At 51.6% G+C, this 11,534-nt stretch overlaps 1 protein-coding gene across 2 annotated transcripts; it reads left to right on the top strand.

The window, feature by feature from the left end:
- The first annotated feature begins 1,102 nt into the window (after nucleotides 1–1,102).
- On the top strand, nucleotides 1,103–10,260 carry LOC116999323 (microsomal triglyceride transfer protein-like). 2 transcript variants are annotated; one of them, XM_033065903.1, is made up of 19 exons: nucleotides 1,103–1,147; nucleotides 1,293–1,374; nucleotides 2,428–2,609; nucleotides 2,820–2,960; nucleotides 3,440–3,547; nucleotides 4,084–4,200; nucleotides 5,010–5,149; nucleotides 5,220–5,373; nucleotides 5,560–5,717; nucleotides 5,927–6,092; nucleotides 6,489–6,596; nucleotides 6,682–6,894; nucleotides 6,993–7,210; nucleotides 7,792–7,889; nucleotides 8,511–8,632; nucleotides 8,932–9,159; nucleotides 9,344–9,468; nucleotides 9,693–9,863; nucleotides 10,113–10,260. In XM_033065903.1, exons 2-19 carry the CDS (start codon nucleotides 1,308–1,310, stop codon nucleotides 10,258–10,260), a joined length of 2,664 nt encoding a protein of 887 aa, XP_032921794.1. In that variant the 5' UTR covers nucleotides 1,103–1,147; nucleotides 1,293–1,307. The 2 variants fall into 2 exon arrangements, with proteins under 2 accessions (XP_032921794.1, XP_032921793.1); XM_033065902.1 differs by lacking the exon at nucleotides 1,103–1,147 and having other exon boundaries at nucleotides 1,205–1,374.
- The last annotated feature ends 1,274 nt before the right edge of the window (nucleotides 10,261–11,534 follow it).

Raw genomic sequence — 11,534 nt, 5'->3', positions numbered from 1 at the left:
CTTTTTTTTTAAGGACTTCCATCCTCTGGTGTACTTTGCTCTCACAGTGCACTGCAGAGCACAAATACCCCAGAGTCATAAAATGGTTTGTGTTGGAAGGAACCTCAAAAATCATCCAGTTCCAGTACCCTGTCCTGGGCAGGGACACCTTCCACTATCCCAGGGTGCTCCAAGCCCCTCCAGCCTGGTCTTGGACACTTCCAGGGATGGGGCAGCCACAGCTTCTCTGCCCATGACAAAAGATTGAAAGAAAATGGTTTTTAAGGTCCCTTTCAGCTCAAACCATTCTGTGATGCTATAAAACCGAAATGAAAATACTAAAGAGAATATTTTTCAAGCTAATATGGGGTATTTGTCCACAAAGATCACCAGAAGACCAAGTGAAGACACCACATATGGGAAATGAATAACTGAAGTTTCCCCAGGCTGCTCCCAGCTGGTTCTGCTCTGGTTTCCTGATCACAGCAGTGGCCCAAAAGCCCAGTGGAGATGCAGAGTTGGGAGATGTGCCCTTGAAAATGCCAAAACACCAAAGTCTTGGCGTTTTGATCCCACTGTAATATTCAGATCACGCCCACAATGACACGTGCAGTGCCCCCCTCTTCCACTCCCCCATTCTTAGCAAAAAGCCTTCCCAGGACCCTGAGCTGCATCACCACCACCACTTTGGTGTCTTTGGAAAACAATTAAACTCAGCAATCAGAAAGCTCATGCATTAAAAAAAAATTACTGTATGGTCAGTGGGCCAAGGGATTTCAAGATGGATTTCAAGATGGATTTCCTAAATCCTTTCCCGTTTCTTTCTGGGGGTAGCAGTGCCCCCCATCCCCTCCAGCCTGGCCCTTTAAGTAACTTGAGCCTCCGGGCTGCAAATCCCAGTCTCCAACTAAAAGGATGGAAAAGCTGCTTTCCCCCTTCCCCCCTTCTGGTCTTTTCTTCTGGAAACAACTGTCTTCTATCCCGTGATGGGAAGAGAGAGCTCACCAAAGACAGAGCAGCTTTCTGAGCATCCCCTCCCCATGAGGACAAATGGGCAATTTCTCCACCCCGCAATGCTCCTGGTAGCTCTTTTATTCCAGCTTTCCTCCCCTCCCGCCGGCTTTTGGCAAACCTCAGCTGATTTCCAAACCCTCCGTGGCTGCTGGGGGTGGGTACAAAGGTTTAATTATTCGCCTTTTCTTGGGTGAGGCGGGGACAGGAGAAGGTCGGGCCCCATCGCCCGACACTGATCTCGCCCCTTTTGTTGGACGGTCCCTCTCTCCCACCCCCTTCCTTCCCCGTCTCCTGCCCAGCTCCCAGAGCCCACCATGAAGCCGCAGGCGGTTTGGGGATGCTTTTCCCTGCTTTGCTTTTCCCTCCTGAGAGCAGCAAAAGGTAAGAGAGACTTGGGGCTGATTTAGGACTCGGAGGGGTCTGGATGCCGGGAGGGGTTGGATGCTCATCCCAGCACTCACCTTCCCAACCTCCAGCCAAGCAGGGAACAGGGACTGGGGAGCTGCAAACAGCATGAGCATCTCCTGAGGCTGGCAAGTTTAGGGATTGGGGAAGTCCTTCCTGGAGTGTGAGAAAAACCGGAGAGCTGGAGCTTTTTAAACTGCACACGTTGCAGAACTGTGAAAACCCTTCAGTCTGTCTCACAGAGCAAAGCCCCAGGGACTGAGCTGGATTTCCATTGATTCGTTTGTTGTTAAAAGCAGCAAAGCTGTAAAACATTTCAGAAGCTCAGCAAGTGCGTTAAATTTGCAAGAGAATTTCAAGTGACTTCACAAAACAGATTTGACTTTTTTTGTCATGGCAAAGGCAACCCTCCCCCCTTCAATCACCATTGTATACAAGCAAGATAAGAGACTCCAAAAAAATCTAGAGAAATAAGATTAAAGCAGATAGTTTTGATCTAAAGCTGTCCCACCAACTTCATTTTGCCTTAGCACAAAGAGAATGATTTAATTAAGAGTTAGAAGTTCTGATGAAAAACTCATAATATGAAGAATTCAGCTTCTTTTCTCCCCAAAAAATGTCGATTGTGCCTCAGTTAATGCTGAAAAGGCACTGAAGATATCCCTCCCGTCTGTGGGCATGCTCAGGAAATTTCCCTTTAGGATTAAAGTGTGTTTATTTGGCATTTCTAAAAGTAAAGAAAGCAAAGCCCCTGTTCCAGCCATCATTTTTCAGGCAGGGCTGGAAACACAAGCAGGAATCAGCCGGCAGCCTGGAGAACACCAAATATCCATAAAATATGCAAACCACAGGCACAACCAATGCCCCATGAAAACCCTCCCATCAGCCAGACTTCCATCCCAGGAGGTGGAGTGATCCAGGCCATCAGCATCCCTGCAAGTCCAGGTGCCCTCTGGATGGAGGTTCCTGGGTACAGGAAGTGGAGGTGATCCATGACTCCACACCTTCAACATTTCCATCTTTCCACAGGGGATTTGCAGCTGCTTTCTTTCCAGCCCAGGACCCTGTATCAGTACCAGTACACCCTGGATGTCCAGCTGCACCACACGTCCATGCCCTCCCCGTGGGGAGCCCGGCTGCAGGCTGAGACATTGATCCATCTGCACCGGCTCTGGAGGGACAGAGCAGGGGAAGAGCTGCTCCAGGTGCAGGTGTGTGGGGTGGAACAGCCCTCACAGCCAGCTATTCCTGCTGGGAACATCCCAGGAGGTGCAGACCCTCCCAATTCTAGCCCATGCCAGCTGAAAAACCCAAATGATTTTTTGGACTCTCTGACCAAACCCATTGCCTGCAGGTAGAATGCAGACCAGCTTTAGAGCAGGCACTTGGTCACTGCTTTCTGCCATCTTCTGCTGTCACAGATCCATGACCTGAAGGTCCAACACCAGCCAGAGGAGAGGAGCCAGAACAGCACCAGAGGTTCCCCTGCAGAGATTGCACTGAGCCCAGAGGCACAGGCAGAGCTCCAGCAGCCAGTGTTCATCTCCTGGAACAGTGGGAAGGTCAGCTGGATTAAAGCTCCTGGGCTTGTTCATGCCCTCTGCAAAGCACTCCCGTCCTCATCCTGTATTTTCTCAGCTATGAAGCCCACAGGAGCTCCTGCTCCACCTCTGGTTTCAGAGCAGAAGGAACTGGACAGAGTGGGCAATGTAGGACCCTACATGGAGCCCCATCGTCCAAAAGGACTCAGCTGGAGCTGCAGAATCCCATGTTAAAGCTCTTCAGTCCTAACTGTGGGATATAAGCTCCTTTCTGACCTTCTCCTCTAAGGCTGTGGAACTCCAGGGAGGGAAGGAAAGGGAAATTGTGTGGGCTTGCATCCACAGACCTCATGCTATTGAGGGATAAGGTCCTCCTTGAGAAAATTCCTCAGGTGTCTGCAGGGTGTTCTCAGGTTCCCTTTTGTCAGGGAGGACAGCAGAGAGCCTGCAGGGACCCCAGAGATGTCCCCTCAGCCAGGCACCACCTCCTGCCCTCACAGGTCAAAGCTCTCTATGGGAATGAAGCAGAAAACACCCTGATCTCCAACCTGAAACGAGGCATCATCAGTCTGTTCCAGCTGCAGCCCCATGCTGGCACCACAGTGGAGGTAGGTCCAGAGCTGGGGCCACATCTGCCCAAAATCCAGGGATGCACCAGGAGAGCTGGCCCAGGAGCCCAGCCAGCCTCTCCAGCAGAGGTGGCAAAATTCAGGATAAACAACGCTGGGTCTGCTGCTCCAACCAGGCTGAGAGCAAGGATGACTCTTGGAAAGGCAGAGGAATTAAAATACTATGATTTTCAGCAATAGGCACCCTTACAAAATCATAGCCTTTCCCTGGACAGTAGGAGCAGCAGAGAAAAATCTCCACAAGCATTCCTGCCAAGCAGGATTTGCTCTGCCAGCAGCCAGCTAGAACCTGGGAACAGCACAAAATAACCTCAGAGCCCCAAATGCAGCAGATGCTGCTGGTGGTGTTAGCCTGAATTTGCAAAGATGCCCAGATGGACTTGGAGCTGTCCAACCAGCCCCTGGTTTGCCCCACTCTCTAGATTTTAGGTGCTGTTCTCTATTTTATTTTGGCCTTTGTGTCTGTCCTCCCCACAGATCATTTCATACTCAGGTCCCTCCTGTTTGTGTTTCAGGAAGATGCCTCTGGGAGCTGCCAGGTCACCTACACCGTGTCCAACCATTCCATCACCAAGACCAAAGATCTCCTCAGCTGCTCAAAGCCAAAGTCTGGATTCACCTCCCTAAACAAAGCAAGTCCATTGCTCTCACTGTGCGGGGCTCAGCTCACATTGAGCAGGGCCATCCCTAAAATCTTTTTGCAGGTGGGCTTGGATTCCCATTCCCAGCTGGCTTCAGCCTCCTGCACCAGCTTGGGATGGGACTCTCAGACCCATCCTCAAAGTGGGAAGCACCAACATCCCTCAGGAGGATCTTGTGGTGCGGAGGTGCTTGGAGCAGTAAAGGTGCTCTGGGTCACCCCATCCCCACTCTTGTTATCACTTCTGACCTGGCAGCTGATCCTGCCTGGGAAGGTGGAGATGCAGGGATGTTTCCTGGCTCTCAGACCCATTGGATTGGGGATTAGTTTGACAGGACCCTTTTCTGCTTAAAGCAGCAGCCTGTTCAGCACTGATAAAAACAGATGAAATCCTGTGGGTCTTAATGCTGTTATAACCAAAATTTAAGTTGTTTTTCTACATATACAAATTCTACTGAATTCAATACAAAAATGGACATTGCCACAGAGACCCCACAGGCCCTGGCAGGGTCTCAGCACCACCTTGTTGTGCAAGTCCCTGTGGTGTCACCACTCTGCCCACCTGCATCAGCCACGGGTGAGACCATCCCCTGCTGGTCCTCACCTGGTGTTGCCTTCTCCCACACGTGGGAAGAAGGCAGGCTCTTATGGATTTTCCTTTCCTACATTTTGCAAGTGAAGTAGGTGACTTTGTGGGCTGGAAAGTTCTTTTTTCTGCTAATGTAGAGAGAGAAATCTCCTGGGGAGAGGGAAAGGGAAAAAGAGGTTGCCTTTTTTTCTCCTTGCTTTTCCTTTTCCAAGATTTTTGGAGTCGAGTGGCAGCCCTCCAGCAGCAGCCAGTACGTGGTGAAAGACAGCCTGCTCCAGTCAGTCCTGGCAGAGGAAAACCACGAGGTGTCTCCAGCCCTGAGATCCCGCTCTGGCATCAGGATCAGTTCAAGGTGAGCGATGATCCCAACCACAGAGGGTGGAAATCACAAAACATTCCATTGACAATTTGTCCCTTCACAGGCAGCAGCTCCAGCTGGTGTCCCCTGCAATGCCTGGGCCAGCAGAGGTGTCTGGACAAAGCCTCAAGGATGTGCTGGCCAGCACGGAGGCACGGCCCCAGCCCCTGGGCATGGCCAGCCTGCCCTTCAGGAGGGTCTGCACCCACTGCCCGTCGGTCAGTGATGCTCCCGACCCCCAAAACTCCCCAGGGGCTCCTCCCCAAGCTGGACACTCGTGGGGTGTGGGGTTAAACCCCAGTGGTGCTTTAGGAGGGGCTGGTTACTGCTGCTCTGTGTAAATGTTATCCAATGATGACATGGGAAAAGAGGCTGAATCCCACCTGACAAAGCTCACCTTTCAGCTGAGAGCCTTCCTGAAGGCTTTGGACAGGCAGAGGGTCCAGACAGACACCTCGAAGGTGGCGACCACCTGGCAGTTCCAGAGGTTCATCCAGATGCTGCGCAGTGCCAAGAAGAGGGACGTGCTGCAGCTGCTGAGGAGAGCGCCCGAGGAGACGCGGTGAGAACCCCTGGGACTCTCTCTGCAAAATTCCCAGCGCTGGACACGACAACCAGGGACAGCTGGTGCTGCTCCATGCACCATCCCTGCTCCAGGCAGCCATCCTGACTAGTGGCAGTGTTCTCTGGCTTTTCCTGAAGCCTGTCCTGTCCATGCCCTGCGTGGATTTTGTGGCCATGCCGCTGATGACTTCCCTCTTCCCGCTCCAGCCCCTTCCTCGTGGAGGCAGCAGTGGCCACACAGTCAGTGCCTTCCTTGGCAGCACTCTCAGACTTCCTGGATTTCAGCAAGGAGCCCAAGTCCCTCCTGGAGACGTTTCTCTATGCAGCAGCTTTCTCTCCCAGGCCTTCAGGAGAGCTTCTCCACCTTGTCTTAGTGAGTATGGACATCTCTCTCTCCTCCCCGAGGGTCCTGCATCTGGGATGGATCCACACACCATGGAACAAGGAAAATGTCTCTGTAGAAAGTGATTTTCCTGCTCCTGGGATTGTATTATGTGCATTTAATGGGACACTGGTGGTGGGAGCAGATGCTCCTCAGAGTAAAAGAATTCAGCAGAAAACGCTTTGTATCAGTGCATTAGGGATAATAAAATCCTAATTCAGAGCCACAGCACTTTATGCATGCATGGCCTCCTTAGAGGCAGGTAAGAACTAATTATTCCTTACTTGCTTAGGAAACACTTTGAGGTAAGAGGTAAAGCATACTCCTTCTCTTTCCCCCCCTCATTTCTTTTTCCTTGCTTCCTGTTACCCCTTTCCTGATGCCCAGGACAAGCTGGAAGGGAAGCAGCTGGCACCTGAGATCTGGGAGACAGGGATAGTTGCTGTGGGCTCTCTAGTGGGCAAGCTGTGCCAGCAGAAGCTCTGTGGGCTGCAGGTGGGTTCTGCAATCCCTCAATTCCAGGAGAACCCAGAAAATCTCCTGTCCCTCACCTCCCTCTCCTCCTGCAAATCCCGAGCAGGTGGTGGAGCGTGGGGTGGAAACCATCCTCAGGGGGCTCAGGGGTGCCCAGGAGGAGCCCGAGGTGGTCATTTACCTGCTGGCCCTGGGCAATGCCAGGCTCCCTGAGACCATCCCCACCCTCCTGGAGCACGCTGAGGACGGTCCCACAGCTGTCACAGCCGCAGCCACCTCTGCCCTGCAGCGATTCCCCACTGCCCTCATCTCCAGCAAGGTAGGAGAGGAAGTTGCTGGAGCTTGGTGCTCCCCTCCCCACTCCAAGCCAAGCTGCTGGGGTGCAGCTGCACTCTTTTCATTGCCCCTTCTCCTCAGGTGAAGAGAGTGATGAGGAGGATTTTCCACCAGAAGAGGAGGAGTTATGACAAAACCTGTCGCCTGGCTGCTGCAGAAATCCTCCTGGATAACCACCCCTCACCCATGGATGTCATCAACATCCTGCTGGCCACCAGCGAGATGGAGGCTGAGATGGCCACGTTCCTGCTGCTGAAAGTCCAGCACAGCCTGCGTGACCACCAGCACCCCCTGGCAAAGTAAGGATTGAGGGGATTGGAGCATTTTCCCCTCTGCTCTAAAGCACCTTCTTCTCCTCCTGCTCCACAATCCAGCTGTGGGGTTTAGACCAATATGTCTTTAAAATGTGCTAGCATCACTTCATGGGGGCTGCCTGGACATTCCTGGAGTAACAAAAGGGATGCAGATGCCACACACAGGCAAAACCTGACATTCCTTGTCATCCTGCCCCATGGCAGCAGGACCCAGGCTTGTGCTTTTGGGAGAGCCCTTGGAGGCCAAATCTCTGGCTCCCAGGGCAGTGCACAATTTGTACCTGCATTGATCCTCCTGTCTGCACAGAACAAACCAAGCACTCACATTTTTCAGAGCTAAGCACAAACTGCACAAAAATATCTGCCTGGTTTATCCTAATAAGCCAGAGGAAAGGGAAATTCCAGAGTAGCCCTGGACTAATGCTTCAGTATTTTACTCTGCTCTGGGCAGTCAGCAACCATGAGAAATATTCTGGCAAATTATATTTCCTTCTGTTGTGAGCACTGACCTTTTCTCTCTCTCCCTCCCTCCCAGTGCTGACATGTCCTTTCCCTTTATTTTCCAGGAAGATAATGAAAGACATCATGGCAGACCCACGGATAAATAATTACAACTTCTTCTCTAAAGCTGGCATCTCCTCTTCTTTCTCAGGACCTCTGACAGGTGACAGGGCAGAGGACACTGAGCCCATGGTGCCCTCAGAGGGTTAAAGGAGGGGTTGGTGGGAAAAGGCAGCTTCCAGAGGAGGATTCAGCTCCATAGAATGCCTCAAAATCTTGGGCAGGTTTCTGAGAATGTCCCCCAGCACCAGCTGCCACCACCTGAGATATAAACATGCCCTTCTCCAACAGAAACTTTGCCCACATCCTGCTGGCTTGAAAAAGGAGCTTCAGCTGGAGATGAAACCAAGGGCAGATTGCTGCTGGGAGTTTCTGTGCTTTCCCTGACAAGTCAAGATATTTCACTCCATTCCTCAGTTCCTTTAGTATTTTTAAGAAAATCTTCCCAGAGGAGGATTCCTGTACTGAGATTTAAAAGAAAGAATCAAACTTCAGAGTCCAAATTAGCTCAGTCTGGCCTTGCAGAGGGTCAGTTAAGGTGGAATAGCCAGGGAGAAAGAAACCAACCTTGCAGAGCTAAATCATTTGAGTATTGCAAGAACGAAAGGAGGAGATGCAGAATGGCACCACGGGTTTGGGTTGGAAGGGACCTCAAAGATCATCCTGTGACACCCCCCTTCCACCAGACACCCAGGGGTGCTCATGGGCCTCTCTCTGCCTTCAGTCACCCAGGACCTGACTTCCACTTTTGGGCTGGACCTGCTCTTTTTGGAGGGTGGATTCCTGAGGAAGAGCGTCTCCGACTTCTCCCTGCTCAGCCACGGCCAGCGGCTCCATGCAGCTCAGGTGGGAGAGGGGCTGGAAGGGGTGACAACACCAACCCAGCGATGCCACTGCTGTCCCTGTGCCCCTCTGATCCTCCTTGTGTGCTCTGCATGTCCTGTATCACAAACAGGAAAATTCCCAAATTAGCAGAGTGAAACCAAACACTCCTGATTTGGAGAAGGGAGCCCCAGCTACCCCAAAAAACAGAGAATGCAACACTGAGAGCTCAGGGTGCTCAGGGATGGCTGGGATGCCTCATCCCAGTCACTCCATCACCAGTGTCCTGCTCCAAAGGCTCCCTCCCTCCTTCTGTCTCCCAGGTCACCTTTGAAGCACAAGGGATGGAGTCGATGATGGCAGAAAACCTCTCGGAAGGGGAAGAGGAGCCAGAGCTCATGGCCGGGATGTCGGCCACCTTCTTTGACGTCCAGCTGCGGCCAATCGTCCTCTTCCAGGGATACACAGACCTGATGGCCAAGGTGCTGCTGAGCAGTGGAGGGCCCACCAGTGTGGTCAAAGGGAACCTCCTGCTGATGGACCATCACCAGGTACTGCACGGGGAGGAGGCAGTGACCTGTCCCCACAGCACATCCCAGTGAATCCAGTGAAATGTTACACACCACAGATGGAGATCTGAGAGTGAGGTGGCACTGCCAGATGTGTCTTGGGATTGGTAAAGCAATGGCTTTACCATGGCTCTGTGACAGGAAGCTCTGCTTTTCCATCTCCCAGGTCATTCCTCTGCAGTCTGGCCTCCAAGTGACCATCAAACTCCAGGGTGGGCTGGGGCTGGACATTTCAGCTGACATGGATGTGAGCATTTGGGAGCAGGAGCTGAAAACCAGCGTCAGTGCGAGGTCAGAGGGCAAGGAAAGAGCTTGGCTCTGGGAATGGCAATACCTGGGGGGTGAGGGTGGATTTCCACAGCTCCCTGCTCTTCTTCTGGTGGACTCAGCCTTTCCTGGTGGTTGCCCAAACATTTTCCAAGGCCAGACTGCTAATTAAGGAGTTTATGGAGTTGTTCAGTGCCCAGCGCAGGCCACTGCTCTGTGACCAGACCCTACGTGCTTCTCTCTCCCAGCGGAAGCCTTGCCATGGATTTCCAGGCAGAACTGGATTCCCCTTTCCTCCAAGCCACCCTGAGGAGCCAGACAGAGGTGGAGACCTCGATCCACTTCGACACCAAGCTGAGGTTTTCCAGTAGCCCTGTGCTCATGTGCCTGCAGCTGAGAGAGGAGCAGGTCCCATACAGGTAATCCCTGGGTAGAGCCAGATCCTGTAGAAACATCCTGGTGGGCTTGAGATAAAGGAGGAATTCTTGGGAAGAGGAAAGAATTTATGGTTGCACTTATTGGATTGGAACTGGTAGGGATGAAGGAAGTTCCTGATATGGGTCCAAACACCATCCACAAGACCATCAGGAGATGGTGGCTGGGCTGGGTGGAGAAGGATGAGATCCACCACAGCCTCCTGACCATCCTGCTGTCGCTTTGTCCCTCAGAGAAGTCCTCACAGTTTCCCAGTCTGCCGGGAGCCAGGGCAGCACTGCTCGGAGAGGCCGGCGTGGCTCCGTGCCTGGGAGGGAATTTGCCTTGCACCAAACCAATTCCCAGGTCTGCAACCTCCTGCTGACTGCAGAAAAAGAGTGAGGAGTCAGAGCACTTTGCGATTCTCTCCACAACCACCTCTGGGTTAGAAAAATGCTGCAATAAGGACATCAGAAGGGATCACAGCAGGAACTGCTGAAGAACAGACACACCCCTTGTCTCCAAACCTGCCTCACACCCCAAAGGCTGAGATTTCCTCCTCCTGGACTCCTCCCCTTCATGGGAAATGGCTTTGCAGGAAGCCAAGCCGTTCCTCATGAAAAACAGCCTTGTTTTGCAAGTCAATGAGTTTCTGAGAGCCCAAGAAACCCTCCTGGAAGACTCCATCCCAGAATGCTGTGTTCTGTCCCCATTTATCAGAGCTGCAGGAGGGGACACATCTGCAGGCAGCTGAAAGTCCCCAGTGGAAGGAATAAATTACCTTCCTTGCTTGGGAGCTTGAATTGTTATCATCCAACACCCCCAGCACTAGAGGGAGGCTGGTGAGGAACAAACAGCATTTCTCCATTCCTTCCTGATAATAATGTGCCTTGGAAGTAATTTTAGCCCTTCTTTTGGTGTGTGTGTTACAAAACAAGCTTTTTAGGAAGAAAAGAGGGATATGAAGAATTTTTCTTTTTTTTTTTTTTTTTTAATTATGAGCTTGACATGTTAGCACTGTGGAGGAAACTTGCCTGGTTTTCCATCTGGAGACACCAATTACAAGCACTTTGGTTATGTGCAGAAATAAATTCTGTGTATTTTTATATTGTCTCTGTTGGACTCTTAACTTTCCTGGACACATGGATGGGAAGAAAGGCAAGGTACTTCCAGCAAGAACCTGCTTTGTAGGTCTGTATTTAGGGTGCTCCCTTTCTTCTTTCTCCTCCTCTAGAGACTGACAAAGGCAGATTTTCCATTCAGCTGATCTTTACCCCACATCAGCTGAACTTCTAGTCCCAAAGGACCTTTGTCCTTCCAGAGGGATGAGGTTGTGTCGCCAGGATTAGAGTTGGGAAGGTGTTTTCAGGCCCTTTGACATTTGAAAAGGGATTTTACCAGTTTGCATTGCTGCTGGAAGCTTTGCTGTCCCTGCTGAGCCACTGAATCCTGAAGTTTTCCAAGCCCTTCCAATGAATTTTTTCCCCAGTCCAGGTTAGAGCCTCAAGCAGCAAAAGCAATGAAGTAACATGGGCCTTTTAGTGAAGCCATTAATTTCCTTGGCAATGGCTCTAAACCTCCCAGAAGGGACCTTCCAGCCCCAGATTCCCAGGAAAGATGGCACTGTGCCCAGGAAAGGTGACACTGTGCCCAGCTGGAATGGACTCATCTCAGTT

Source organism: Catharus ustulatus, chromosome 8, assembly GCF_009819885.2.
Source record: "Catharus ustulatus isolate bCatUst1 chromosome 8, bCatUst1.pri.v2, whole genome shotgun sequence".
Lineage (NCBI taxonomy): Eukaryota > Metazoa > Chordata > Aves > Passeriformes > Turdidae > Catharus > Catharus ustulatus.
This window is presented reverse-complemented; position numbering and strand designations above follow the sequence as displayed.